The sequence below is a fragment of the Xiphophorus maculatus genome, chromosome 8, assembly GCF_002775205.1.
Source record: "Xiphophorus maculatus strain JP 163 A chromosome 8, X_maculatus-5.0-male, whole genome shotgun sequence".
In the NCBI taxonomy this organism is placed as follows: Eukaryota; Metazoa; Chordata; class Actinopteri; order Cyprinodontiformes; family Poeciliidae; genus Xiphophorus; species Xiphophorus maculatus.
The window spans coordinates 14612443-14640018 of NC_036450.1; the positions used below are offsets into that span (position 1 = coordinate 14612443).

General features: G+C 41.1%; 2 protein-coding genes across 3 annotated transcripts in view; one reads left to right on the forward strand and one right to left on the reverse strand.

Annotated features, from left to right (window-relative positions):
- The first annotated feature begins 1292 nt into the window (after window positions 1-1292).
- ermp1 (endoplasmic reticulum metallopeptidase 1) lies at window positions 1293-19402 on the forward strand. Its single transcript, XM_005803768.3, has 15 exons — window positions 1293-1632; window positions 4900-5204; window positions 7059-7186; window positions 7310-7415; window positions 8426-8572; window positions 8685-8777; window positions 10461-10673; window positions 10769-10989; window positions 11640-11814; window positions 12603-12793; window positions 12972-13124; window positions 13242-13444; window positions 13527-13642; window positions 13770-13933; window positions 15181-19402. The coding sequence occupies exons 1-15, from the start codon at window positions 1355-1357 to the stop codon at window positions 15355-15357; spliced, it is 2670 nt and encodes an 889-aa protein (XP_005803825.3). The 5' UTR covers window positions 1293-1354; the 3' UTR covers window positions 15358-19402.
- Window positions 19403-19996: 594 nt separating this feature from the next.
- The window catches only part of ric1 (RIC1 homolog, RAB6A GEF complex partner 1), a 28477-nt gene continuing 20897 nt past the window's right edge, over window positions 19997-27576 (reverse strand). For both annotated transcript variants that reach the window (XM_023338874.1, XM_014470500.2), the window contains exons 17-27: window positions 26891-27029; window positions 26688-26804; window positions 26208-26615; window positions 24953-25264; window positions 24652-24810; window positions 24193-24329; window positions 23817-24097; window positions 23523-23735; window positions 23267-23444; window positions 22978-23166; window positions 19997-22113 (exon numbers count right to left, since the gene is read on the reverse strand). In XM_023338874.1, the coding sequence (XP_023194642.1) occupies window positions 21798-22113; window positions 22978-23166; window positions 23267-23444; window positions 23523-23735; window positions 23817-24097; window positions 24193-24329; window positions 24652-24810; window positions 24953-25264; window positions 26208-26615; window positions 26688-26804; window positions 26891-27029 (2449 nt within the window). In that variant the 3' untranslated portion in view covers window positions 19997-21797. The remainder of the gene's footprint in view (window positions 22114-22977; window positions 23167-23266; window positions 23445-23522; window positions 23736-23816; window positions 24098-24192; window positions 24330-24651; window positions 24811-24952; window positions 25265-26207; window positions 26616-26687; window positions 26805-26890; window positions 27030-27576) is intronic.

Genomic DNA, 27576 nt, shown 5'->3' on the forward strand with positions numbered 1-27576 from the left:
GCACAGCATGAGCCTACCACCACCACTATGCTTCATAGTGAATAAGCTAATGAGCCATATTGGTTCGGACACATATGGACAGCTACCATATGAACATGGTAGCTGTCTTACACACACATACCGGTGTATTTTGGAAACCTACGTTTTCCCCCATCTGTCTTTTTTATTTTGTTGTCCAAAATACCACATTAACTAGTATTTTGGTATTTTGGACAGTGCAACAGTGTTTTACTCCAGCCTGTTTGTTAAGTGGGTTTTGTCATTTTATACAGATTTGTTTTTTTGATTAATTATTACTGACCATTATTGTGTTTTATCTTCCATTGTGAAATAATCAATGTTTTAAATTCAGTTTTTTTTTTTCTTTTTAAGCTTTATTTTTTTGTGTGTCCTTTGTGCAGCCTGTGTGGTCATCCACAAGACCAAGAGGAATTGTAACTTTTAAATCTTACCCCTTTACTCCTTACGTCAGTTTTTCTTTTTTCCCATGACTGCAATTTATTAGTGGTAACTCTGCAAATCTTGTGGTTACATTATGCAACAAACTGCAAAGCACTGTAAATTCCCACTGGCTTATGTCATAAAATCAAACTCCTTGTCTGTTCACAATTTGTCACTTTACAAAAACAAACTTCAATCTTTTTTATTGATATTTAGAATTGAACAAAGTAGCTCATATCTGTGACATATAAATGTATTTTTTCATTCTTTCAAACAAAATTCTGAAAATATAATTTGGATTCCTATGGATATTTGTCTCATTTTACATTGTTACCTTTAATTGTAGTGTACTTTAACCAAATTGCTTTTACAATTCAACTCATTTGCAAACAGAGCCCATTTGCACATAAATGGATCTCAGAATAAGCACCGCTTTCCTGAGAAGGCCTCGGAAGTTTGTTAGAAAACAACAAACGTAGACAAAAAACTTTAACATGAAGATCAAGGAACAAAGCAGAAAGGTCAGGGATAAAGTTGCAAACGTTAAAAGCAGAGTTAGGTTTTAAGATATTATATGACAAACTTTGAAGAGGTCAAAATTGTCTCACCAAATTTGTGGTGGAAAACTAACTAACATACCTTCCCCAAGTGTTTTTTATGTTTACACAGAACACCAAGTATCGATTTTACGTTGAAGTGAGATTTCTAATATCTTAACATTTGCCAGAACTTGATAGTGTTTAGTCTTTTATTGTTATCTCCCGTACAGAAGGAGTAGTGTACTAGTTGCCTCTTTTTGACGCGCATTCGTGCGCCGCCCTCCCCCTCCGTTCGATTTGTCCCACACTGCGATCCGTCGGTCGTCCGAGCGAAACCGCTTCGGTGCGCTGCAGATGAACGGCTGGTTGAGAAAATGGAAAGCGACACGGCCGTCCGGAGAATAAAACCCCCCGGGACTCCGCGCTACGGCGCGGAGGACGGAGATGGAGCCTGTGGCCGGAACTGCGGGGATAACGGCTACAGCGGCGACCCGAAGAGAAAGCCCGAAGTGAGGCTGCTCTTACTGCGGGAAGGACTGGCGGCTGCGCTGCTCTCTGGGTTTGTTTTGCTGCTGTGGGGACTCGTTCATCTGTCGCTGCAGCAGCTTGTCATCGGGAAGCCGAGCGGAGAGTTTAACGCGGAGAGAGCAAGGTGTGTTTGCTGCTTAGTCCAGGTCATATTAATGTTTAAATAAAGTTAACATTTCCTCTTGTCCGAGTTAAAAGACCCACCTCAGAAAGTGTTGCTGATCCTCTCTTCCGGGCCCACCTTTACCTTATAGCTGCAGAGGGGAGGACAGGTGTTTACAGGGTAAAAGGGCTTCAGACGGGGTAGAAAAATGATGAAACAACCTTTTACCTTAATCTGTCACATATATAACCAAAGATTGGTCATATAAGCAGGAAGTATCTTTGCAGCAAGTTATAGGAGGGAAATATAATAGGTGGCGTTGCAAATCATTGCTAAACATCAAATATTTAGCAACTGCAAAAGTCATAATCTTCACAGCTTATTTAATTAATAGTAAACAGTATAACCTAAATGTGAACACACATAAAGCCGTGCAAAGGTGTCCATATCATTTTATCTTGCAATACACCCGAAAATCTAATATGTTTATTGTATTTTATTGGTATCATGACATAGGCAATAAACCAACAAAGAGTAGTGCATAATTTTGAAATAAGAAAAAATGATGCATGTAAGAATTACAACACTTTTGGCTATTATTGGTATTATTACAAACAAAATCTGGAGAGTGTTTCATGCATTCGTGTCTACCCCTCCCACTTTATTGTATTGCCCCTGGATAAATTGTGGCGCAACCAACTGCATTCCAGGGTAACATGGAATGCAGTTTTTTGTAAATGCAAAAGACAAATGTCTGTCTGGCTGTTCTTTAATTGTCAGTATAAGTACAGCTGTTGTGTGTGGATCTTTGTTGGAGAATAGACGAAAGACAAAGGAACACAAATGATAGTTCAGGGGTAAAGATGTCGAAATGTTTAAAGTAGGGCTAGGTGGCAAAACAGTATCCCCCCAAAAAAACTTTGAACATTTTGAAAATCACTTTTAATCGGAAATCGGAAGAGTTTGTCACAACTATGTAACTCTGGAGGCTCAATTTCACCGCTTTAGATGAGGAAATATTTTGACAAGACATTTATTTTTCTGAAAAATCTGGGTTTATGGCAAAGGAAAAAAAGCAATTGAATAAAGAGAACGGCAGTAAATCCTGTTTGAATGTCTCCACAAGCCTCGTAGGAGACGCAGCAAATGTGGACAAAGGTTATGCAGGGAAGAAAGTAACACTGAACACACTTCCCCTGATCACCAGCATGATGCCATGGTGGTGGCAACATGCTGTGTGGATGATTTACTGCGGCAGGTACAGGAAATCTTATCAAACTTGACAGAAGACGGATGGAGCTGAGAACAGGGCATTCCTTAAAGAGAACATTGACTTCAGGAGAATTGCAACTGCAGTGACTTGAAGCAGGACAAACACAGCCAGAGCTACAATTGAAGAGTTCAGAATAAAACAGATTTATGTGGCAGAAGAATCCATTCAAAGTCCAGACTGAAATCCCTTTTTTAAAAAAAAGTCATCTGCTGTAAGACCTGAAAATTATATTCACAGATGCTCTTTACATAATCTGACTGCTATTTTGTAGATATGCAAACTTGGAAGAGACATGCGCTGAAAGATTTGCTGCTGCACTGAATTTTGTTTCTACAGAGGGAGACCTGAATACAAATGTAGCTCTGTTTCCTTTTCATTCCGCTCCATAATGAAGTACTACTCTGTTAGTAGTAGTAATAGTACAGCAAACCCTAATAAGTTATGCTGAAGTTTGTGGTTCTAGTGTAGGACTGCAGCTAATGATTACTATATATTATATTCTTCTGATGATTAATTGATTAATCAGATCAAAAGCACTCTACAAATTTTTCATTTAACCACCTAAGACTTTTTATGCAACATTAGAAATATATTAAATGATGCAAAAAAAAAAGTTCCTGTTTTAACTAAGAATATAAAAATTTTATTGCCTGAAATACAACAGCATAGCACTCTTTTAGTGACCTTTAGTGACTTTAGGGTGAAGCTAAAACTATTCCACTTGAGGAGTTTTGGCTGAAACATATTTGCAGACTAAGGTGTTATGTTAAATGCAAAGTGTATATATATTTTGTGCAGTTTTGGCTTAATTACTGCTAATGATTTTTTTTTTTTTTGTAAATTGCCTATTTTGAGTCATTTTATTCCAGTTAACAATTAAGCGATCATTTTGGTAATTGATTCATCGTGATTAATCATTTCAGTTAAAGGGTTGTGAATACTTTTGTAAAGCACTGCGGGTCCTATCTGAATGTTTCAGCTGTTGGTTTTTGTTTCAGTTCAACAAAACAGGCAGGCTGCGTAAAACCATGTTAAGCATCTCGCTTATTAAAAGCAGCTGCGACATTTTTCAGATTAAAAGATCAGAGTGCCTCTCTGTGCAGTTTTTTAGTCCCCATTTAGAAGGGGTGGGGGGCTGCAGGGATTATGGCACAAAATCTGAGGTCAGCAGGGCTGGAGTTGAGCTTTTAAAATGTGCTGGGCAGAAGAATTTGCCATCATTTAGCTGCTCACTGCATAAATTAGTGCTGCATGTGAAGTGATTTAGAGCTATGAGCTTCTTTGTCTGCAATCTGGAAGTCCCAGTTTATATAATTCGGACTGTTAAAATGCTGCAGAGCACATAGCAGCAACTGTAACATCAACTTCTGACACTTTGTTTATAGAAGGCGATGAAATATGGCATTTCACTTCCCACGGTTTGATGAGGGAGGTTTATTTGTAGGTGCAGCAAATTACCTTGCTTGTATCTGGGAGGATTTGTACCGGTGTGGGCAGAGTCTGACAGAGCCATAATTATTTGTTTAGGCAAAAATATAAGTAGAAACATCAAGTTTTCCATTTTCTTGTACGTATGAACATTTTAGCGTTACTTTTTGGCTTGTTTATATTGAAATAAGTCTTACCATAATCAGCGTGAAGCAAATCGGGATGTAGCTCAGGTAATCGTTTTTTAACTTTAATTTCAAAACCAGTTGTTTTTATGATGGGAGCCTCTGTTTCATAGTTTATCATGGAGATGAACACAAATCAGTTAACTGTTCTGTTCATAGCGAGTGATGAGATCCTTCCACAGTTTCTAGGATGTTTTTTCTGTCGTAATGCACAATGTTGAGTCAGACACAGCTTGAATTAAAAGGTTTGCTTCTGGTCGTTTATTTTGCAAACACACATAAACAATAGAGGCAGACTTGCTGAAAAGTCTGCCTCTATTTCAGCAAGCTGAGCAGTAGTTTGACCTTTCATGCCTGATGGTGACCTCTCTCTTTTCTTCTCTTGTTCCTCTTTTATTTTAGGCGACACTTGGAGCAGATCACCGGCGTCGGCCCTCGGCCCGTCGGCAGCCAGGAGAACGAGGTCCTGACGGTGGGCTACCTATTGGAGCAGATAGAGGACATCCGGGCGAGGACGGCAGCGGGGCCTCACCAGGTCACCGTGGACGTCCAGCGCCCCACCGGTTCCTTCTCCATTGACTTTCTAGGAGGCTTCACGAGTTTCTACGACCGCGTCACCAACATCGCAGTGAAGCTCGAGCCCAAACGTGGAGCCCAGCACCTCATGCTCGCCAACTGTCACTTTGACACCGTGGCCAACAGCCCAGGTACAAACTCATTAGCTGGTCTGTTTTCTTTCCAAAACTGATGGGAAACGCACATTGGCACAATCAGACATGCATCAAAAAATACACGTCTTTTACTTTCTGTTAAACGCTTGACAGGTGCGGTCCCTGCCGATCCCTTTAAAACCTGATCTATTGAGAACCGTCGGGGTGTAAAAAACTTTAGCTCAGTAATCCGTCCTGTCTCAGCGCACTTCTACGTTCCGAGACTAATGTGTGATTAAAAATGTCCGTTGATTAACGAGACACACCTAAAGATTAAGGAGGGTATTTCAGAAGTTGTCCTATGCCGTCCTCTTAAATAGGGATGGGAATGAGTGGTTGAACAAAAATTTCAGAAATTATTAGTATTTTATTTTTTCATTTTTATTTAAATATCTAAACTGATAAAAACATGAATAAACCTCACATATCCAAATATTTATTTGTCTCTATTTATGTATTTTTATGCTTGTTGCTGTAACTGATAATTAATTGCATAACTGCATAATAACTTAAGACAAGCTTGATACTTTGTATTTGAATGATTGATTGTTTTTCTTGTCTCTCTCCCTCTTTCTGCCAAAAACCGGTTGACAAAGGGCTTCAGTCTGGCACATTAGTTTCAATTAGCCCCTTTTTTGAAGCCGGTATTGTGTACAGAGATTCAGTATCCATTTTATTTGTTGTTTCAGTTGTTTGCTTATTTTGGATATCTAAAATGTCTCCCAGTTTCAGTTTCAGCTTTCTGTGCTACAATAAAAGCCTCCAAACTAACCTCTGTGTTTATGTGTTAGCACTGAGCTACAGCTGCATATACCTTATGCCAAAGCACTTTTGGTATGCATCTATTAGCTTTTTACTGAAAAAGGCCAAATACTACTAGGACAGATTATTTATAGTTATGGAGACTCAATGCATGGGATGAAAAAAATCATCTTCCAATTCTGCTGAAGATAGACACTGCAGTCTCCTCTCCACTAACCCCCTTGACACTCGAAGGATAAGCAGGTAGAGACGATGGAGGTTCATCTAATCAGAAAACCTTACTCCTTTTTCTGAGTGTGGAGAGAAATCGAGGTGTTACCAGGCAAGAAGTCTGCAGTATTTTTCCCTCCACACCCTCTGAGCAAGTTGAAGAAACAATAGTTTCTTAGATCAACACAACTTCAGTGGTGGGGGGAAAAAAATACGTGCAATAGGTGTGGGCCAGAAAAATAAATATACATCAGGAGCACACAGTCCACAAAATCTGATACCCTGGGATTTCTAATAATAATAAAGATGAACAAAGAGCCAGTGCACGCACGTGAACTGTCTACTACACTGTTTTATGTATCTGTGTAGTAGAGAGCAGAGCTTCTCTGGAATGAGGAGCAATAAATTAGTGGCAGAAAGCAGGACAGACATTCAGTTAACCAGCTTCACCCTGCCCCCACCTCCTAACACACAGATTCACTCTAGAAAGCTGGAGCACATGATGCATCGGATCTTTACTTCACTTTTTTTCCCCCTTTTATTTCTTAACTTTTGTTCCTTACCGTTTGTCGGTCTAATCTGTCTGAATCACACGCTCTTGTCACATGCTGCTTCACTTTCTTCCTGCTCTGATTCCTTTGTTTCCTGATGACGATACACACTGTAGGTTTTAGCTGAACTTGTTCTGGCCATGTCTTTGTCCCGCGCGTCTCAGTTATCACCTCCCATCCTTGTTGTCTGTCGTAAAACAAGTTATTTGCATGATATACAGTTGCATCCCATTTTTTTATGAAGGGCTTCCTGCATTTGTTTTCTAGTATAAACATTTGCCTAGTTGTTTTTGTTCCTGCAGTACATGAGCTCATCTTTTCATTTCAGGTGCCAGTGATGATGCGGTGAGCTGCGCTGTGATGCTGGAAGTCCTCCACTCTCTGGCCAACCAGTCCACTCCTCTCCACCACGGCGTTGTCTTCCTCTTCAATGGAGCCGAGGAAAATGTCCTGCAGGTGAAATGATCAACACGAGTGGCAAAACTTGGCACTAACTCTAAGCCATTTGGCCGTGTTTTGTCTTTCTTGTCTCAGTTATCTCTATCTTTCCCTCTTGTAAATTATTTTTTTTAATCTCAGGCCAGTCATGGTTTTATTACCCAGCATCCCTGGGCCAAACAAGTTCGTGCTTTCATTAACTTGGAGGCTGCAGGCGTTGGCGGCAAGGAAGTTGTTTTCCAGACAGGTATGGAAAGATTTATACTTAAGAAACTGATGATTTTCTTCCAATTTATGACGTGTTTAAAATATACACGCATGTACAGTATTTGTGCTGCTCTTTCTTTATTCTAACATTTCAAAATGTTTTCTTTTCTCTGATCTTTTCCATATTGTGTCCCTTTAGAGCTGCAAGCCTTAATGTATTTTATAAAGGTTTTATTTTAAAAAATATGAGGAAGCACATACATTTATGGTATATAAAAAAAAAGCCCACTTTCCCCTGACACCTTTAAATGAAATCCAGTGGAACCAGTCACCTTCAGGAGTCACCTAGTCTATGAAGAGTAAACCTGTGTGTAATTTAATCTCAGTGTAAATCTATCTGTTCTGTGAACCCCAGAGGTTTGCTGGAGAAAATAATGAACAAACGGCATCATGAAGAACGAGGAACGCAGCAGATTGACCAGAGAGAAAGTTGTACAAAAGTTTGGAACTGAACATCACCCTGAATGCATCACGGCGGTGGCAGGATTATGCCGTTTGACTTTTCTTTAGCAGAGTCACGGATGAAATTACACACAGGTGAACCCTATTCACTAATTAGGTGACTCTGAAAGCTGTTGATGGTAATGGGCTTAATTTTGCACAAATGTGCCAGAAATGTTAAAAAATTGTGTATAGTTTTCCTTGAACTTCCTTCTCATCCATATTTCATTTTCATATATGAAAAAGTTCAGGTTTGTGAATACTCTTCCCAGGCGCCATTATGATTTAAACTCATTTGCAGTAAGTCGGCCACATGTTTAGTTATTCAAGGTCTAAAATGATGAGAAAGCAAAGGGAAAAGGGAACAACAAAGATTTTGGTTTAATGTTTAATAGGTAATATTTATGTTTTTAAAAGAAATTATGTAAATTTAAAGTAAATTTAAATTTATTATAATTTTTGCCATATTAGAGTAGCAAAGTGGAGCCCCAATAATTGACGCAATAAAAACAGACGATCTTGGGTTTCTTGCATTGTTATCACCGTCAGGGCCTGAGAACCCGTGGCTCGTCCAGGCTTACGTTCATGCAGCCAAACACCCCTTCGCCTCGGTGGTCGGACAGGAGGTCTTTCAGAGCGGTGTCATTCCCTCTGACACAGACTTCCGCATTTATAGGGACTTCGGAAACATCCCAGGTAAGACCAGCCACAGTGCAGAACTAGATGATCTGTGAAGTCAATGAAAGCTCTTACATTTTCAAACGCACCAGTTGGATTCGTTGATTTTTATCCTTTTTTTTCCTTACAGGCATCGATCTTGCGTTCATTGAAAACGGTTTTATCTATCACACCAAATACGACACGGCCAACAGAATACTGACAGACTCCATCCAGAGAGCCGGTATGGATCTGATTTCACCTCTATCCATCCAAAAATATAACCAATAATATGTTCTCAGGCTAGTGGATTTGGTGGGCTTAAAGCTGTTTATAATGACGAATCACTCCAGCTCATATGTGCTGCCCCTGACTTCTGATGTCTTCCTCTGAGAACCTAAAAGATACAAACCTCATTTACTTTGTGCTTCTGTGCTGCTGACTTGTTCGGCTTTTACTTAGCAGAAAATGCAGCCAGTCAGCACTAACGACCGAAGAAGTTTGGCATCCATCCTATCTCTCTCAACAACCACTGGGCATCTTCCTCCTCTTCCTCCACACAACAGCTCAACTTGAAAGGCATAAATTATTGGAGAGAGGAAAGTAAGATTTCAGAGAGAGCAGGCGTGTATTTTTAGTGTGTGAAGGAGCAAGAGCTCTAGAATGTGAAGGGTTAGGACGATGCACCGCTAGCGTGTGGTTTTTTTTTTTAAACAAGGAGGCAGACAAAGTGAAAAGCTGGAAGTGCTTTTATGTTCTGTAGTTGTTGTTAAAATGGATCTGTGTTTCTTCTAATGCATTTCTGCAGAAGCATGTTTAACTGATTAAAATGAACATTCTCGAAGATGTAGTTATTTTTGTAATCTCGGCTATTTACTCTGAGAATGAGAAGCTGTGGCTGCAGGTACACAGAGAAAGAGCTAAAGGAACAAGAAAATGTTGTAGTCTCAGTTGTTGACTACAGCGAGCCTACCAGGCAGAAGAACAATGCAGCTTTGTTTCAAATGCGTGGTTGTCGACTTCGAGGCAGTGCAGGATAACGGAAACCATTACAAGTATCAAACAAACGCGCACACACACACCCCTACACACTTCTTCGTGATGTAACCAGAAGTCTGTGCTAAACTGTGTGGCTTTCTGTTGTCTCATAAATCAGCTGATGTGCTGCCATTGCGCAATATAATCAACGCCGCATGCGTTTTCACCCTCCTGCGCCGACTCGTTTTCTCCATTTATTTTTTTAGGTAAATCTGAGGAATTTTAAAACCTATATGTGAGAAAGTGTTTTTTGTTTTTTTTTCAGAATTAATCTAGTATGTGGATATGAAGCTGTGTTTTACAGAGAATATTCAGGAAAGTTGCAGGATTGTGGCAGCGTTGTTTGTAGATGGCCAAGTTGGTTTGATTTACATTGAACGTTTTAATGTATTCATCCTTTATAACTTTATACATAATTATTAATTACAAAGCAACCTTTAATTTGATAAAAAGTTTAACTTTCTAGGAGGTGCAACAATTTGAACAGAAGATTCAGAGTTTATGGTTTCATTTCTACTGGAATGACATTGTGGAAATAATCAAGGGGAACTTGGTTAGTCATTAAGGTCTTAGGATCAAATCAACACAGGGATGATTAACAAGAAACATGAAAACCTCTTTAATGGGTTTCTCTGATTTCAGACCTCCTATTTGGAGTAAAGAGGAGAGAAATCTAAACTACAATCTAGATCGTTTTTTTTGTGTTTGTTAATTTACCTGGACCAAATGCAGTGAACACGACTTCACATCTACGCTATAAAGTAGATGTTCTGCTCAGCTTTCTACCGAAAACTAATTTGCCTCTTTCTCAAAAATAACATGCATGGACTTCTACACTATCTGTTTGGATTGTGAGCTGACTACTTTTGTACGCTCCTCCTGCTTCTAGGTGACAACATCTTGGCTGTTTTGAAGCACCTGGTAACGTCAGAGAAGCTGGCGGACTCCTCAGAGTATCGCCATGGGAACATGGTGTTTTTTGACCTGCTGGGGGTGATTGCCGTTGCCTATCCAGCTCGCGTTGGCACCATCATCAACTACATGGTTGCTGCAGCCACCTTCCTGTATTTAGCCAAGAAGGCGTCTCTGCCCGGCAATCGAGGCAGGTCTAGTTATCTCTTGTGGAAGAAACGTTCTGTCATTCCCTTGACCAGTTTGTGTTTCTCTTCTTATGATATTTTTCTAAATCTCTTTAAGGTGGGCGTTATGTTCGGGACCTGGCCTGTGCCACGGGTGTAGCGGTGCTGGGCTGGTTCGTCACTCTGCTGTTGGTGCTCATTGTTGCTCTTCTGATCACTCTGCTGGGACGCTCCATGTTTTGGTACACTCACTTTTATGCTGCCATCTGCCTGTATGGAGCTGCAGCCACCGGGAAAATGATTCTCATCCACACACTGGCCAAAAACCTATACTACGGAGTGAGTTTTCAGATAGCTTTATGTTTTCTTTTTTTAAAGGCATTAAAATTGGGTGAACAGGCAGAAACAAAACCAAATGTGCAGTGGAGTCTTGATATGGTTCATAAATGAGAAAGAAATAAAAAAATCATTATATAATTAGAAAAAAACCCAATAAATAAATACATAATAACTCTTAGTTTTACATTACTGATTATAATAAAGCAATGATACTATTACTGCTAATAATGATAATAATAAAGTAATAGCAATATTAGCAATATGATGAATATTACCAATCATTTATAACTCACTGAAAAGCTACTTAAATATTCCTGTTCAGCTCAGATCAGTTTGAAACGTCTCTCTTTTGATTCTTACACCTTAGTTACAATTCTTTCCTGCAATGTTCCATCCATCACTTGCTTCTCTTGTAAATCTTCTCGGCGAAGTTGAGGAGGATTGAGTGAGGAGGGTTCTGAGCGTGCCGAGCGATGAGTTTCTGCAGCCAGTAACTCTCTTAAGTTTAAAAAAAACTTAGAGTTTTCTAAGTGGCAGTGAAGGAAACATTCTGAACCAAAACTGCCTGCATATTTTTCCAACCTCTCAGGTGTGAATTGGTACATCAGAGCTGAGCACCGTGTGGTTGTGTGTGTGTGTGTCTCACTCAGGGCGTCCGTCTGGTGGAGCTGGGCGATCTGTATTTTGATGTGAGCTTGCTGCTCTGGTGCTGCAGCCTGGTGTGGCTCACCCAGCGGGGTCTGTGTTCAGCCTATGTTCCCATGCTGATGGTGGCCTTCCCCCTGGTCACCAGGCTTCTGCTGACAACGGAATTTAAACACAGAGGTAAACATTTGCAACTCATTTCGGTGATATTTAAGAACAAAACTTCTCATACTCTGGCAGATTTGGACGTGAATTATGGCCTGCAGTCAACACACAGCTTGTCAGCTGTAGTTTTAAAACAGTGTCACCTTAAGAAGAGTGATAGGTATCGCTAACTTAGTTTAGACAAATTTACCAGAATTTGTCTTGTAATTGAAAAGTGTAGTAGCCATCTTTCAACTGCTTAACCAGTGGTGCACAGCAACATGTAGGGGAGGGATAGTGCCATGTGTTTCTTTGTCACTCCAGATATTGTGTGGATTGTTCTTTGATTTGATTAAAAACAGTTAAAAGCTCTTAAATGACCGTCTCAGCTCCCTCACTGCCTTCTGCAGGACCTTCTGCATTGCAGCATTTCAGTGGCCATTATTTTGAAAAAAATTTGACTACAGTCCTATTTGACTTAATGTCACATTAGGACTTAGAGTATAATGCCACAAAACAATACATATCCTAGATTTTTTTTCAATCTTGCAATGTTTTTTTTAAACATTTTGTCAACACTTTAGTCAAGTTTATGTGGCATTTATGCCACATAAATGCATAAATGCCACATAGGGTGTTGCAGAGGGATGTTGTTCATATGAATGGTGCCAGAACTTGTCTTGAAAAAAAAATTAAGCAAACTGAGATGTAGTTTTTTATTAAGGTCTACAGAAACAACTGAGATGAAAAAAATCAGCCTGGTTTTTGGATGTAGACATTAAAAGGCAGCTGAACTTCCTCACAAACAGCCTTTCGTCCTCCAGGAGCATCACTGAAGTACAGCGGCCTGTATCTTTTGGGCCTGGCGCTTCCCTATCTCCACTTCATGTTCCTCATCTGGGTGGTGTTTGAGATTTTCACCCCCATCATGGGCCGCAGCGGCACAGAAATCCCCCCTGAGGTGGTGATGGCCTCTTTGGTCACTTTGGCAATCGTTTTCCTCTCCTCTTACTTTGTAAGTATTCATTCAGAAATCCAGAATGTTTAACTGAAGAATCTGTTTTATCTTTCAAACAGAAAATCTTAAATTTCTACTTACTTTGCTTTAAATAAGCCCTCGTTTTTTAAAATGATTTTTAGAAGATTGTGGTGAATGTTGGCTTTACTTTACTGCACATATTTTCTTTTTTCAGCTGCATTTTGTCTATTTGGTGAGGAGCACTAAGTGGATCCTGGCAGCTCTGGGCTCATTGTTCGTTGTTATGTTCCTTTTGGTGTCCGCCGGCCTCTTCTTTCCTTACTCCGGGAATCCAAACAGCCCCCGGCCAAAGAGGATATTCCTGCAGGTTCTAAAGTCACAAAGCAAATTTGTTTACAGATTATATTTAAAAAAAACTGCCAGGACAAATTTTATTTGCACGATAAAACTCTCCACCCCTGATTGCAACTCCGTCTCTCTGCAGCATACGACTCGGACCTTCCACAACCTGCAGGGCCAGGTGGAGAGCAGAGACTCTGGCATCTGGATCAACAGCTTCGACTTCACCGCAGTTCAGCACATCACTCCTCAGATCCCCGAGATCAACGACAGCATCCGAACCCGCTGCCGAGAGGACCGGCCCTTCTGCGGTTACCCCTGGTTCCTGCCTGTGAAGTTCCTCAGCAGGTCAGAGCGACAGACTTGACCGCACACCGCTTGTTTCCGTGTCCTCGGCTTGACTCCACAGAAAGCTTTGGTGTGTTTGCAGGAAGAACTGGTACCTTCCCGCCCCGGAAGTGTCTCCTGGTTCTCCGGTGGATTTCAGCCTTATGTCCAAGGAGGAGACGAGCTGGGGAACTGTCAAGATGACTTTCAGTGTCAAAGGTAAAAAGCACATTAGAGTGAAGAACTGAACTAGAGAAGGTGTTAACAAAATATTTAGTAATTTCTTTGGAAATTTGTGAGCATTTTAGGTGAGAGTGTGCCCTTTGGTCCCTTATGTCTCACTCAGGGCCCAGCCACATGTCTCTGTATCTGATGCCTCACAGAGGAGCCAGTCTGTCCACCTGGTCTCTCGGTGACGGGACGCCTCAGTTTGACCTGAACGGAGAATACTTTGTCTTCTATTCCCACGGCCTCGATGCCGCTAAATGGACCTTTTGGTTTGAAATACAGGTACCGTCTATGACAAACTATTCCTCCATTTTGTTTTAGCACGTCATTAGAAAGCCCTGAAGGTTTGACTTCAAATATCAGCTACATATGTCTTGATGGGAAGTTTTTTGGCAACATTTGGTTCACACTTTCTTACCAGTTGGTGGCGGTAATGCTCTATTAAGCTGAATGTTGCCTGATGTTGAAAGGAATTATCAAAAGCAACTTAACACTGTGGTAAAAAGAAATGAGTTGTATCAATTTTCTCACCCAAGTCTGAGTCAGAAGACCTAAAGATCTCCCCTTTCAGATTAGTAATATGATCTCAGTACGGTAATTTGTTAACTACTTTTAATGTGTTACATGTTTGACAGTCGGATGTTCTACTTTCTGTCAGAGAACGCTCTTACTGTTTAAGTTCTGGACATTTCTGGATTTCTACCAAGCATGTCTTAAGGCCTCAGTTAGCAAAGTCTGTGGGGGATTAGCTCATGCTGAAAAATGTGTGTAAATACATAGATTTATTGTCACATGAAAGTCTTTAAAGGGGACTTGTTATGCAAAATTCACATTTTGCATTTTTTTGCTTCTAAAAACAGGCAGAGCGCTTTCATAAAACATACAGCAGTTTTTGGCAATGAGTTAACATTTTTTGGTGTCTGGAAAAGGAGCCATTTTAAAAACCTTATTAATGTGATGTCACAAATCAGCAGGCACTGCCCCTCACATAGCAACCCAAGCAAAGCCCAGCCCGTTACCTAGCAGCCTAGCAAATGAAGCTCCATGACGTTTGGTCAGCTGGTTTTACCACTTTGTACAATGGCTGCTGGAAAAAACAAGTGCTTTATTGATGACTTACAATCCAGAAACCAACCAGTTGCTGCAGTCTTGTTGGTTGTGCAGGAGGCTCTACATCTGCTTGTCAAAGATTGTTTTCAGCCTTTTTTATATGTAAATGTAAACGTTGAGTCGGGGGGCGTGGCCAACTGCAGCTTATTTGAATTTAAAGTGACTTTCATCCTGAAAGGAGCTCAAAACAGGAAGAAACAAGCAGACTGAAATCTCATTATTAAAGACGGATTTTGTGCAAAAAGATGTGATGGAGATAGAGTTATCTTAGCCTGTTCAAGGCATCATAATAGGTTATCTTTAAGTACAAAAAGAGAATAAAGAGCAAGCAGCTCAGTGTAATGATGAAGCTGTAGGTTTGCGTTCGGTTCCTGCCTCCATACCAGCGCCGTGAGACTCATAATTTTATTTTTTGTCAGCCCCCCACAGAACCAGATCCAGCCGGCCCTGAGGGGATGATCTCCGTTGCCATATCGACGCACTATTTCTTCGGCGAAGACCGACGGACTGCTCAGCTGGAGGAAATGCTCCGGAAGTTTCCCATCTGGGCTTTCCCCTCATCCTGGGTCAGTACCTACGACATGTACCGGTACTGAGGACATCGCTACTGAAACAGAGGAGCGGCGACGGCCCACTGAGACAGCTCAGAGAACGAATCTGCTGCCTTTTACACTAATACCCGCGCTGCGTGCCGCCCTGCCTGAGAGAGAGACCTCCATCACTGTGTCGGCGGGCTGAGCGGCTGACTGAACAGCATCGGCGCTCAGGCCACCACAAGCCTCGTGCTCTTTACTGGGTTAGTGAAACAAAGGAGTCTTAATTTTGATTTTTCTTCTTTCTTTTTTTTTGTACTCAGCTGTTCCTTTGATTTCCACACTCTCACTCTTCTTCCCTCACGTTTCGTCCCTCTCACACGCAAGCGCTGATTCACATCGCATGTGTAAGCCGCTCTGTTTACCAGCAAACCTCCCGGGCTGCCGTCACACTAAACGTGCCTCTGGATCGGCTGCAGATGTCTGTACTGTCCTGACGGGGAGACGCAAACCTGCTCTCATGTCAGCTTCTTTTTATTAAATGAAAAAAACAAAAGGAGTTAATCGTGCACTCCATCAAATATATGTTGCAAATCCCGACGACTAACCATGAAACTGCTTATTGTTCCTTCCTGTCCTGCAGATTTAAAGCAAACAGCATCCACAGGTTTAAATGAGAAATGTTAATATCTGCTCAAGCTTTTAAAAGGCGTGCAGCAAAATCATAAAGAACTGACCGAAGTGTCAGTGTTTCTAAAGGTTCACTTGAAAAGATATTCAGATGATGGATTTAACAGAGGAAGAAAGAAATGAAGAGAATCCCTTCTTTGTTTTTATTTTCTTTTAAAATGTGCTCCTGGAGTCTTTCAGTAACAAAGCTCTCCTGTTCTGTTCCACACCAAAGTGATGCTTATTAACATTTCATCTTGCTTTAACGTTACTTTTCTTAAATCTGATTAGCCTTCATGGGGTCTGCAGCAGTTCCAGTGACTTTCTTTTCCTTAACTGGATTTGTTTTGCGCCACTTGGTTGTTCTGTTGTCTCTTTCTGGCTCCAAATGAATCTAAGCAACGAGGAAGTTATGCATATTAGTTATAATCTAATTAAGTTCTTTAATAGAACGGCGAAAGTTTAGTGAGCTTCATACAAATTTGCACATTTAATTAGGAAACACTACAGCAAAAACATTCTTTGTTTTAATTTCATTTCCTTTGCTCCTCACGTTAGTGGACTGCTATTTTACCATAATTTGTTCACTAATTTTAGATTTGATGGATTGCAACTTTTAATAAGTAGCTCCACAGTTATTCAAGGTAAAAAAATCATTACTTAAAATTTTTATGTGGCAGATTTTTCACTTTGTATATTCCTGAAATTAAGAAATTAAATTATATTCCTTTTTAATTTTATCTTTCTAAAAATGGCCGTATATTTTATGGAACACATATAATTCAGCGTAATTGTTAGGATCTGATGCATTTTGTTAAAATCCACAAATATTATATGACTTGTCATAGAGAATAAAGAGCTTCTCTATGACAATATTATATGACTTGTCATATAATATTTGACATTTCTTTGTCATGCAGATTCATTTTTTTTGCCGAGAAAGATTTACAGGATGTTTGTTGGCTTGTTTCAGCTCCTCATCGAAAATGACCGTAAACATTCATATGCAAATCTTAAATCCTGTTGTTAATTTGAAATAACCTGCTGTGACCTGACCATAATTAAACTTTAGAGGACATAAGGCGTGTGTGAATGTAAACCAAAAATTCACTGGTGCTGCTAAAGGAAGCCTGTACGATGTTTTTGTTTAAGTTGTTTCTGTTTTATCTAATTGTGGAGGATCATCTGTCTGAACAACAACCCAGCTATTAACAGCCGCTTTAACCTTGAGACACAGTGATCAACACCGTTAGTTATTAAACCTGTTCTACATTGAATGTTAATATTTAGCTGGTGATTTTGTAGAGTTATAAACTAAATGATCTGAATCTCATCAAGTCCTGCATTCATAGAGATCATGCACTGATCTGTTGCCTCCACCTTTGGTGTGATTGAGGTGGATTCGAGATGAAACTTTGGGAAATGTGATTTATTTTTGTTCATTTAGCTACTTTCATGCAGAATAGATGGCAGGACAGAAGGAGGCCTTAAGTTTTCTGCTTTCAAAGGATGCACAGAAAGTTTTAGAGATTCTAGTTGGTCTGCAAATGTTGGAGATTAAAATCTCTCCCCTAAGTTCATGTTGAAGTTGTTTTGCCTGCAACACATGGCATTCTGCAGCAGATTGAGTTTATTCTATTATTTGAGGAATGGAAACAACAAATTAATAAATTTTGATGGTTTATAGAAACATAATGAGATAAAAGTTTTACCCAGCTGCTCTGGAACAGTTAAAGCTCTGTTCTTCCCCTCATCATAACAAAGTCCTGAAACATACTAACAAACTTACCTAAATTCATTATCAGTATTTCAGTTTTTTTGTTTTAATGATTTCATGAATTTTGGAGTCATATTTTTCTTGCTGTGGCCTGATAGCACAACATAATTATTCTGTTAATTCCAAAAACAGGAAGTGGGTGCACAAGCTTGGGTTTATTTTGAGGCTTTTTTTAAGGATTGGATACACCCTACTAATATTTGGACAAATCTCTTGTGTTTTACCACTATCATTTGGCTCAATTCTGTCTGCATTCTTGACTACTATTCTTGGCTGAAATAGGTAAAGTGTACAATTTCCTGGCTTTTAAGTAAATCCGTTGTCACCAGGAATCGCTGCACATCCATTCCAGAAGCATTGATGTAAGTTTGGGATGATTTTCCAGCTGCAACATGGAGCTGTGCCCATTTTTCAGTGATCTAACCCAAACTGTCCTCTTCAGATGAAGGGGAATTGGCTAAAAGAAAGTGGAAGCTTCTGGAACGCCATTGTCAATGTCTAAAGTTTAAACAAGTTGAACATTAGCATAGAAAAAGACAAGAAAGATCCTGCTTCAAAGGCTCCTTTCTTTGCACCATTCTGCCATGATGCTGCCACCACCATAATCCTCAACACACGTTGAAACTGATTTCATGCCCCACATAGGTAGAGGTAATCCTGTTTTAAATGACATTCGCTATTTCATATGAGAAGAGTATTGAGAAGACATTCAAACATTAGTTGTATGTTGTGTAATCGGGTCACTTTGTGGGAAAAACAAACTAAAATAGACAATTAAAATACCCAAATGAGGTTGATTTGTCAACGTTGGGGTTATCCTCTGATCAGTCGGAAACAGCTTCTGATATTTGACGTCTTGGGTAACATTACAACTTTCTCCTTGTGACCATCTATTGTGTTAAAATTAGACGCCAGATGTGATGTAGGTGGACTTAAACGGCAAACATCTACTAATTTAGTTAATAGTTTAAGTCCATATGCAGTATTAAAGAAAAAATACTGAAAGTAAATATTTTTCTAGACCTAGTTGAGATTTGAAAGCATAAACAAACTGTTAAATAAATCATTCCTTTATTTTCTGTGAACATATTCAGAGGTCCAGAGTATTTCAAGGTGTTTTGATATTAAATACGAGAATGTTAGACATGAAAGTTGTGACATTTCCTCCTCCTGTGCTGCTGATGCTCCCACTGTTTGACCACAGCTGCTCACAAGCCTTGTGCAAGACGAATGAAAAGGTTTCCTTGAGAAATTGAACTTTGAAAATTTGAGCCGATGAGGTAATAAAACTGACCAAGCACTGAGTCTGTGTGTGTTGTATTCTGCACAACCTCACACTTGGATGTAGCTTTATTGTCATCGTTGAGAAATCAACTGTACTCACTGAAATGTCTTAATGTCACTGATTTCAAGACTTTTTTTTGTTACCTAAATTGTTCGCTCATGTTTGTTTTTTTTAATGTTCTGAACGTTAACAGGAAGATGGGTCATTTTCATCACCAATAAGACAAATGTTAGTCTTATCAGTCAGCGGTGATGTTGTTTTGTGGGACTGATCTGGTTAACTGGGTTTCTATCTGTTGAGAAGATGAGATTTTACAATATGCAAAATGGTTGAACTAAAGTAGCACTTGTACAGAAATTAAAATGCTTCTAACTTTGTCTGCTTGTGTTTTTATTTTAGTATCGTGGCTGGTAGTGAAAAGGTTCCGGGTTAAAGTGCCCTGCGTGGCGTCTGCATGTCCCTGAAAAACGTAGAAATGTATAATGCGTGACCTTCAGCAGCTTAGGCATTGCAATGTGTTTGAAATGTTGGGTTTTATCCATACAACAGACTGACCATCAGGATCTTGTTTTTTTAAGCCACAAAACACAATAAAAAATATCAAGGGATTAATTTTACTACTTGCTATGTAGAGAATTATAAATTCTGGTCATATTTGGGCTGGTGCAGTAGTTCTGCCTTATGCTAAACTCCAAGTCAGAACAGAGTTTAATTATTTGTGGGACCCAAATATAAGACATTAATATGTTGAGACTCTTACTACAAATGCAGAAAGAAACCTGGAAATTTCAATTTGGAATTTGCTATGAAAAGATCTTTAGGGATCCAGGTCTCTATTTTTACACATTTAGAGAATGAAGAGCAATGTTCAATGTTCCCTAAAAGTTCCCTATTTTCTTGGTCACGTATCCAAGTAGAACAAATCAAGTTCGAATGACAAAATGTTGAGTCGAGTTCAACAAGGCAAAATATTCATTTTAAAAATAATTTATTGGTCTGTATGTACACGGAAATAAAACATAGTAGAAAACTGAACAATGAGTAGAAAAGACAAAATGTACAAGAGAGTCGTCTTTACACTGCATTCAGGTTGTCTGCTGCCCCCAGAGGCGAAATATCCCTCAGAGCAAACAGGCAATACTTTTAAACTGTACACAGCAGGGAGGAAGCCACGGCCGACTGCCCACCCCGTCACCCTGCAGCGAAGGGAAAAAAAACAAACATAAAACTTCTGCAATATTCATTTCCGTAGGAAACCGTCTTGGATTCTGTCAGCATCAGTTTCGAGTGGTGTTGGTTCAGGTGAATGGGTTCGAGGTTCGGTTCCCTCTGCATATTGACTGTCGAGTTTCAACTGAAGGCCTCTGGACGTTGGAGTCTTTGGTTCGTCGAGTTTGACTGTTTTCAAGTGTGATAAAGGTCGCAGCGTAGTTTGGCTGTGGAGGTTGGGGCCCGCTGGGACTGGATTCACATTCACCGCGACACTTTTTTCTGTTCTGAGACGGGATTTCTGACAATGGGAGATTTCTGAAACAAACCGCCTTGAGAGCCGACGATTTCAACACAAGCAAACCTACAGACTGTTTTGGTCTACGATAAAGAGAAAACACAGGAGGTGGAGAACGTAAAAACATAAAGCTTAAGTAACATTTCAAACGCATTGCACATTATAATACTGCCGAAACCCTTTTAGTGCCTGTGATTGACAGCCAACGCACCAGTCTGATTATTTAAGCTCATTCTCAGTCATAAAAACAAACCTCCACTCTGCTATAATGCCAATAAATAAACAGCAATAATGAGGACTAATACGATAAAATCAGTTCCAAGTGATCGCAGCCGCCCGTCATGTTAATACGTAATGAACACGGGGAGAGCAGCAAACTCACTGCACCGCTGGAGAGGACGAGTCAGATCAGTTCCCTTTAGTTTACACTGATGCCTCACTGTTAACACTGCAGAGGAGGGATTTACCACAAACTGATAGAAACAGAGAAAGCAAAGCAGCTTTAAGAGCATATTAGTGACTGGATGAATTGGTATTATTATTATTATTAAAAACTAATTTGGGTTCTGCTTTATGCCCAATTTGCTTATATGAAAGTTTGAGAAAACAGCCGATAGAGTTCAGGGAGGTCAGGATTCTGGTACCTTTAACAGGACAACGCTGATTCCCTTCTGAGACAATACTACACACCAGAGCTATGCAGAACTCAGTGTTTTTCACAGGGGAAACTCCAGAGTGATAGTTGTTAGAAAAATAATCTCGCTGGTCCAGTTATTTAAAAAGGTATGAAAATATCCTAAAACGATGAGGTATGGAAGGATGAAACTCCTCGTGCTGCAGGCTCAGACAAATCTCATGGTTTCTGAGCAAAGCTTTGTTCTGCAGTCTGCTAAATAATGTAGCATGATGCTCAAACTCTTTGAATTTACTGGAATTAAAGAAGAAAAAAGAAGCCTGGTGCTTTTCTGTGCTGCCCTGCAGCTTCCAAACACCTCCAGAAGGAGTAAAAACTAACATAGCTGACCTTTTTCCACACAGCACATTTTGGTGAAATGCTAGAGAATGTCAGAGCCAGCTGGTAGCTCAGTACACCTTGAATAAAAGGGCGGATTTAAAGATAGAATAATACTGACTGAAGTATGAACCTGGAGGGAGAGGAACTTTCTGTACGCAGACATGCTGATGCAAAATCTAATTCCAGTCAGCAGCTGCTGCTTCCTCAGTCTAAAATTCACAGGTTGGAGTCCCAGGATGGGTCCTGGCGTTCAGGACAAGGTGCAGTCATAGTTTCCCTCCTCCTCTCTCTGCTCCTCCGTTTGTTCAGGCGGAGAGTCTTCAGGCGGAGGGCGTGAAAAGACTCCGGCGGGTTCAAGCGCGGGCAGCGCCAGGCCGAGCGGAGCCGCCCCCCCTCTGCTGTCCTCGGGCCGAGGGGCAGCGACTCCGCCCGGGCCTTCAGAGGCGGCCAGCTTGCAGCTTTGGTTGGCGGGCTGGAACGCCTCGGGCTGCACCTGCTCCACCGTCGAGTCCAGCAGCTGCTGCAGCTGCGGCTGGATCAGGTTGAGAAACGGTCTGTACCCCAGGCTGGAGAGTGGAGAGCGACGGGTTAGTGAGAGAAAACAGGAACGGGATACCTACAGGTTTCAGCAAGTCAAATTTAATGCTTTTTAATGCCACCTTGAATGAAATTTAAGACAGAAAGAGCTATAAATACAGGGGATGATCAGGGAACTTACTACAATATAATCAAACATAAGAAGAACTGTGAATCTAGCTTTGAGGCAATAATAGAGGAAAAAAATCTAGTTAGCTAGCTAACAAGGATGTATTAGCATCTCAAGTCACAGAAGGCAATGAAGGTGTCAGAGTGTGACTCGAAGCTTTGCCTGACGAGAAAAAGAAAATACATGAAATAATCCTACCATAAAAAAAACTAAGACCTGTGATTAACATATTTACAGGGATTCAATACCCTCTCTAGTTTGATTATGTACATTTTAAGTTTAATTTTAATTAATTCTTTTACTACAGGTTTTTACAGGAACCATGGATTTTGTTTGAACTTGTCCAAAGAAAGACACCATGTTTTTCTAAACTGAACTGGCAAAGCTGGCTGCAAAATTAGGAGTGCAAGGAACTTTAACTTTGATAATTAAATTTGTTGCTATTATCTCTATTAACTTATTTATAATTAATATTAGCACTTCTTGGAATAAATTCCCAGAAAATACTAATATAAATAGGTTATTACAGAATAGTATAACATTATTAAATACAGCGCTAACTCTATATGAAGCCTAGCAAATATAACTTTTCTTCCTCTTTACAATTATACCCTCATTTGTGTAAAACTCCTCAAAATACTCTGAAGTTTGTAGTTGTGATGTGTCAAAATGTGAAATATGTAACAGACTAAATCTGCGAGGCGCAGCCGCTGTATGAACACACCAGTCAGTGGAGGCCCAGGCATCAACGGCCAACAAGCCGTTTCGGAGGCTCTGTGAAGTCTCTGGAGGAACCTCTGGGCTGTCCAGGAAGCTGATCACCTGCTTGATGACGTTTGCGTCCCGCAAGATCAGACCAATCACAACACACCACTCCAAACAGCCCGCCTCCATGAACACGTGGAGGAGGTACCTAAGGGACAGGCGTGAAAACAAAGCTTCTGGTTTAAATCCCATAAATGTTTCAACTAGAAACTAAAAATAAAACTGAGATAAAAATCTGAACTTCTCACCTGAGCTGCACCTGAGACTTGTGCGGGCCTTTGTTGGCCAACTCCATGGAGATGTGCTCCAGTTCGGCCTGACTCAAGCTCAAAGTGGAGGAGTTCTCATCGACCATGGTCCAGTCGCCGTCCACCACTGAGCTGGTCTCTGTGAGGTCTGTAGCCGAGCCGACGCTGTACTCCTCCACTGAACGCAGAGACAGACATGAACAGTCAGTGCCTGAGGTTTTTTGTTTTTTTTAAAGCAGGCTGAAAAGATTTTTACCTTTGTTAGTTAGCAGCGACAGGAAGGCGTCATGCGTCTGCGGTGAGTTTTGGTTGGAGTGAGCAGACGAGGCTGTGTCCATGTCTTTGGTGCTCTGCTCGAGCCCGTCCATCCAGGTGTGGTTGGCGGTCGCGGTGGAAGGCGGGGCTGTGTCCATGTCGCTGTTCAGCAGACTGTCTGCAGACTGAGACTTCAGCAGCTGCGTGCTCAGCACTTTGAGGAACGAGGAAAAAACAAAAACCATCAACAGGAGCAAGAGGAAGTTAAATGTAGCTAAATTTCCTGTCTGCTCACTGCTGCGACAGCGTTCGTTCTTCAGAGGGGAGCTCAGGCTGCCCACGGGGATGACGGGGAAGGGCCACAGAAAATCTTTGTGGAGCTTCTTCAGAGCCGAAACGAAGTCTTCGACCCGCGCCACGCGGTTTCTCTCGCGGCACAACCAGCCGATGAGCTCGAAGCCCAGCTGGGCAGAGAAGCACCCGAGGTCACGGAGACGCACCTGCTCCAGGAGGTGGCGGGCGTGACGCCACAGCATCATGTCGATGTACATGTTCTCTGCACACTCCACGTCCCGACTGAGAGCAGACACCACAGACACTCACTGAAGTGACAACAACTGGATGGTAAAGGTGAACATCTGCTACTAAGCTAACCCAGACTGGGTCCGTACCCTTTAGCAGACGATCCACTGGGCATGCTGAAGGTCTTCTGCAGGTTGAACTTTCCTGTAGTGATGGAATCTGCAGACTGAGACAAGCTGATGCTGCGATTTCTGAAGAACTCAAAGCCGCCGGTTGAGCTGGGTTCCTGAAGAAACAATCATGCCGTCTACTTTATTTCCACGTTCATCTTTATAAAAATATGATTCAGTAAGGAGAAGGGAAGATTTTCACATGAGTTATGAATTTGAACCACAAGTTATCAGAATATTTTATCTGGGTTCGTACAGTTTTCCCACAGTAAAATTCAAGCATTTAAGGATTTATTTCCAGGACCGTTTTATGTTTTCAGATGTACATCATCCAAAATTTTGGTAAAAACAACAAGAACAAAAAAATCCCCCAACAACAATAAAAAAACAGTACGATTAAAGAAAACAACAACATTGTATCTAATTAAATTCTCTGACCTGAGTTGATGGCGTTGGGGGCGGAGACTCCATCTCTCCTGAGCCAATGGCTTTGAGGAACCGGATCATGTGCCGACACAGGTCCCACTTGCCTTGCTCCAGAGCCGTGTTGAAGAGAAGAGTGGCGTGCTGCCGGCTCACGGCTGGAACCTCCATGTTCTGGAGGTGACAAGAGAGCAAACATAAAAAAAAAAAAGTTCTATTTCATCCCTAAGATCCGGGATTCGCAGAACTGTGATTACATACGTAACTTTCGTTTTAGGCTAAATGGGATTGGTTTTGTTGTTTTCCTCTTTCTTACCTGCAAGATGATCAGGTAGGAAGCTGCTGTGTCCAGATCCTGAGCCATGAGGCATTCCTCAAACAGGTCTTTGGGGTTTCCCACGGCTGCAAACAGGTAGTTCCACAGAGCGTATTCGGTCTTCCGGGCACAGTGGACGATGGTCTGAAGGAAGAGGGGGAACTCCGTAATGAACTTGGCCACGGTGGGAAGCAGAGGGTCGGGAATGGGCTCCCGTGAGGTTGCCTCTTCTTCCAGCACCACGTGAACCATCAGCTCCAGGACGTGAGGGAAGTAGGGGAGGGCGGCACATGACTGAGCCAGCATCAAAGCCTAGGAGTTGAGGGGGGGAAATAAAATGTTAAAAATTAGTCCTATATTGAAATTTTCCTAACCTGGTAAAAACCACAACCTTATTCAGCACTTTGTTTCATACAGGCATATGCAAGCTTGTTGTATTGGTGGGCATTCATTGTATTGTTCATCCTTCATCGAGATAAATTTCTTATCATAATACGAATTTCGATTGATCCTTGTCACAATATATTTCAATCAAAGATGTTTAAAATCCTCCAAAACTGTCTGTATTGTCGGGACTGATTATTTTTCTACCTTCTCCATTGTTTGTTTAACGAGCGCATGAATAAATTTGAAAATATGATTAAATACAGTTACTATGTGCAGTTTAGTGACACAAATCACACTTCTTTATGTGACTGGTGTCCTAAAGAACTATAATACAAATGATATATTTTCAAGAGCAGTATATGTGTGTATTGGGCTGTAGTTGCGGTGTCATGTACTCACAGCCATACAGTTACCTAAAAAAATTAAGTAATAAAAAGGTCTTACTTAACTATATCCACATCACCTACCCCTAGTTCGACACTGTGAAGCTTACCGGAAATTCCCTGCACTGTAAATAACCATCCCTACCTGCAAAGAAAGACGTGTTAAGCCGAATGAGGCAGCTATTAATTTAATATTTGGGAGCCAGTACAGACTGAACGACTTCGTTCACTTCTTCCATTGCTATTGCTAAAAGTACAGTCAGACTACACTTCAATAACGGCGAAGAAAATCAATGTCATTGTTCACAACTTCTCCTTCTGTTCACTAGAGAAATTCTACTAGAGAAATCCAAGTCAATGGGAGAAAACCCAGATGGAGATGTGAAATGAGACTTGAATTGAGTGAATTTGCGTAGGAAGGCAATAGTCAGGCTAGAGTTTTCCCATAAAGCGGTCCAATCAGAATCAAGTAAAAACAAACAAACCTGTTCGCCCAGGTTGCGAACCAGTAGCTGCCTCAGGATGTGGTGGAGGTATATCTGGGAGGTTCTCTCTACTGTGCAGTAAGGAAACAGCGCCTCCAGTGGCTCAGAGGACCCCTGCAGTCCGTCGTACAGTACGGTCTCGTTGGTCGCCCCCAGCACCAGGGCGTCCTCAAACAGCACCGCCAGTGGATAGATGTTGATGTGGAAGGGCAGCATTATGCGTCTGGAGAGGAACGAGTGCGGCTTCCGGTGGTCCCTGGGGAACAGCGGCAGCCAAACTTTCATTCCCGCCTCCCCACAGGACAACCAAAGGGCCTCCAGCAGGTGGCGCTTCTTCTTGTTGGACCGACAGGTGGTCCACACGTTCTCCACGCACTGAGCCAGCACCACCGGGGGACAGAATGGTAGCTACAGGACAAAATGAAAAACAGTTAGGATTGTACTCAGTGAAAATATAAACAGAAAGAAGTTTATACTCACCAGCTTCTTGTTGACTGCAGGCGTCTCTTTGTCTCGTACCTGTGGTCCCGATCGGTCCCTCTGCAGCATGATTAACTGGCCAGCCAGATTCAACATGATGCTTTCTGCCATGCAGGCCTGACATGGAAACACACACAAACACACAGGTTATCATACCTCTGGTCCCAGCTCAGTGAGCGTGGGTTTTAATGTGTCGTTGTTACCTGCTGCGGTGCTTTCAAAGAGATGCCAGTCTCTGTCCGCACCGATGTGAGAGTGACCGAGACCACGAGAGCTGGATGAGGGATGTAGCGAGACATGGACACCTCCTGCAGCAGCTCCACGCTAACAGATGGAGTTGGACTGGAAGAAGAAAAACACATATTGAAAGTTATGAGGGGTGTTTTTGAAAAATACTTACATTTAGTCATTTTTAAACAAAAAAGAAAGCAACAATAAAAATATTATGCAATGGTTGATACTGATGCTGGTTTTCCTCAAGATTCTACAACGGGTTCTTTCCCACATTGATTTAACTTGGCAGTATAGAGATAAAATCTGCTGTGATTTGATTGATAAGATAATGCTTAACACACAACCTTTTTTCCTTGAAATTTCTATTTATGTGGCTTTTAGAGTCTAGAGGGCAACATAAGCTATGGTGGGCCAGAGTTTTACATGATAGACCGTAGTGATAATGTTACTTAATAAAAAAATGCAACAATAAAAAAAAACCCAAGAGATTTCAAAAACCGAAATAAAGTGCTAAATATCTTCATAAAAAACAGCAGTCAAGAAATAAACATCTGTAATTATTTTTTTCACCAGAGGGTGGAGGCAAAGTCTCAGTAGAAAAGGTTAAACATAAGCATTTTAGCCAGATGAAAAGGCATAGTAATCATGCGATCTG

Bases quoted from the DNA above. Each gene is read 5' to 3' on its own strand.
- ermp1 (XM_005803768.3), top strand. From the start codon at position 1,355: ATGGAAAGCGACACGGCCGTCCGGAGAATAAAACCCCCCGGGACTCCG. The intron at 8,573-8,684 runs GTAAGACCAGCC...TTTTCCTTACAG, and splicing joins GGACTTCGGAAACATCCCAG to GCATCGATCTTGCGTTCATT. The intron at 13,445-13,526 runs GTCAGAGCGACA...GTGTGTTTGCAG, and splicing joins CCTGTGAAGTTCCTCAGCAG to GAAGAACTGGTACCTTCCCG.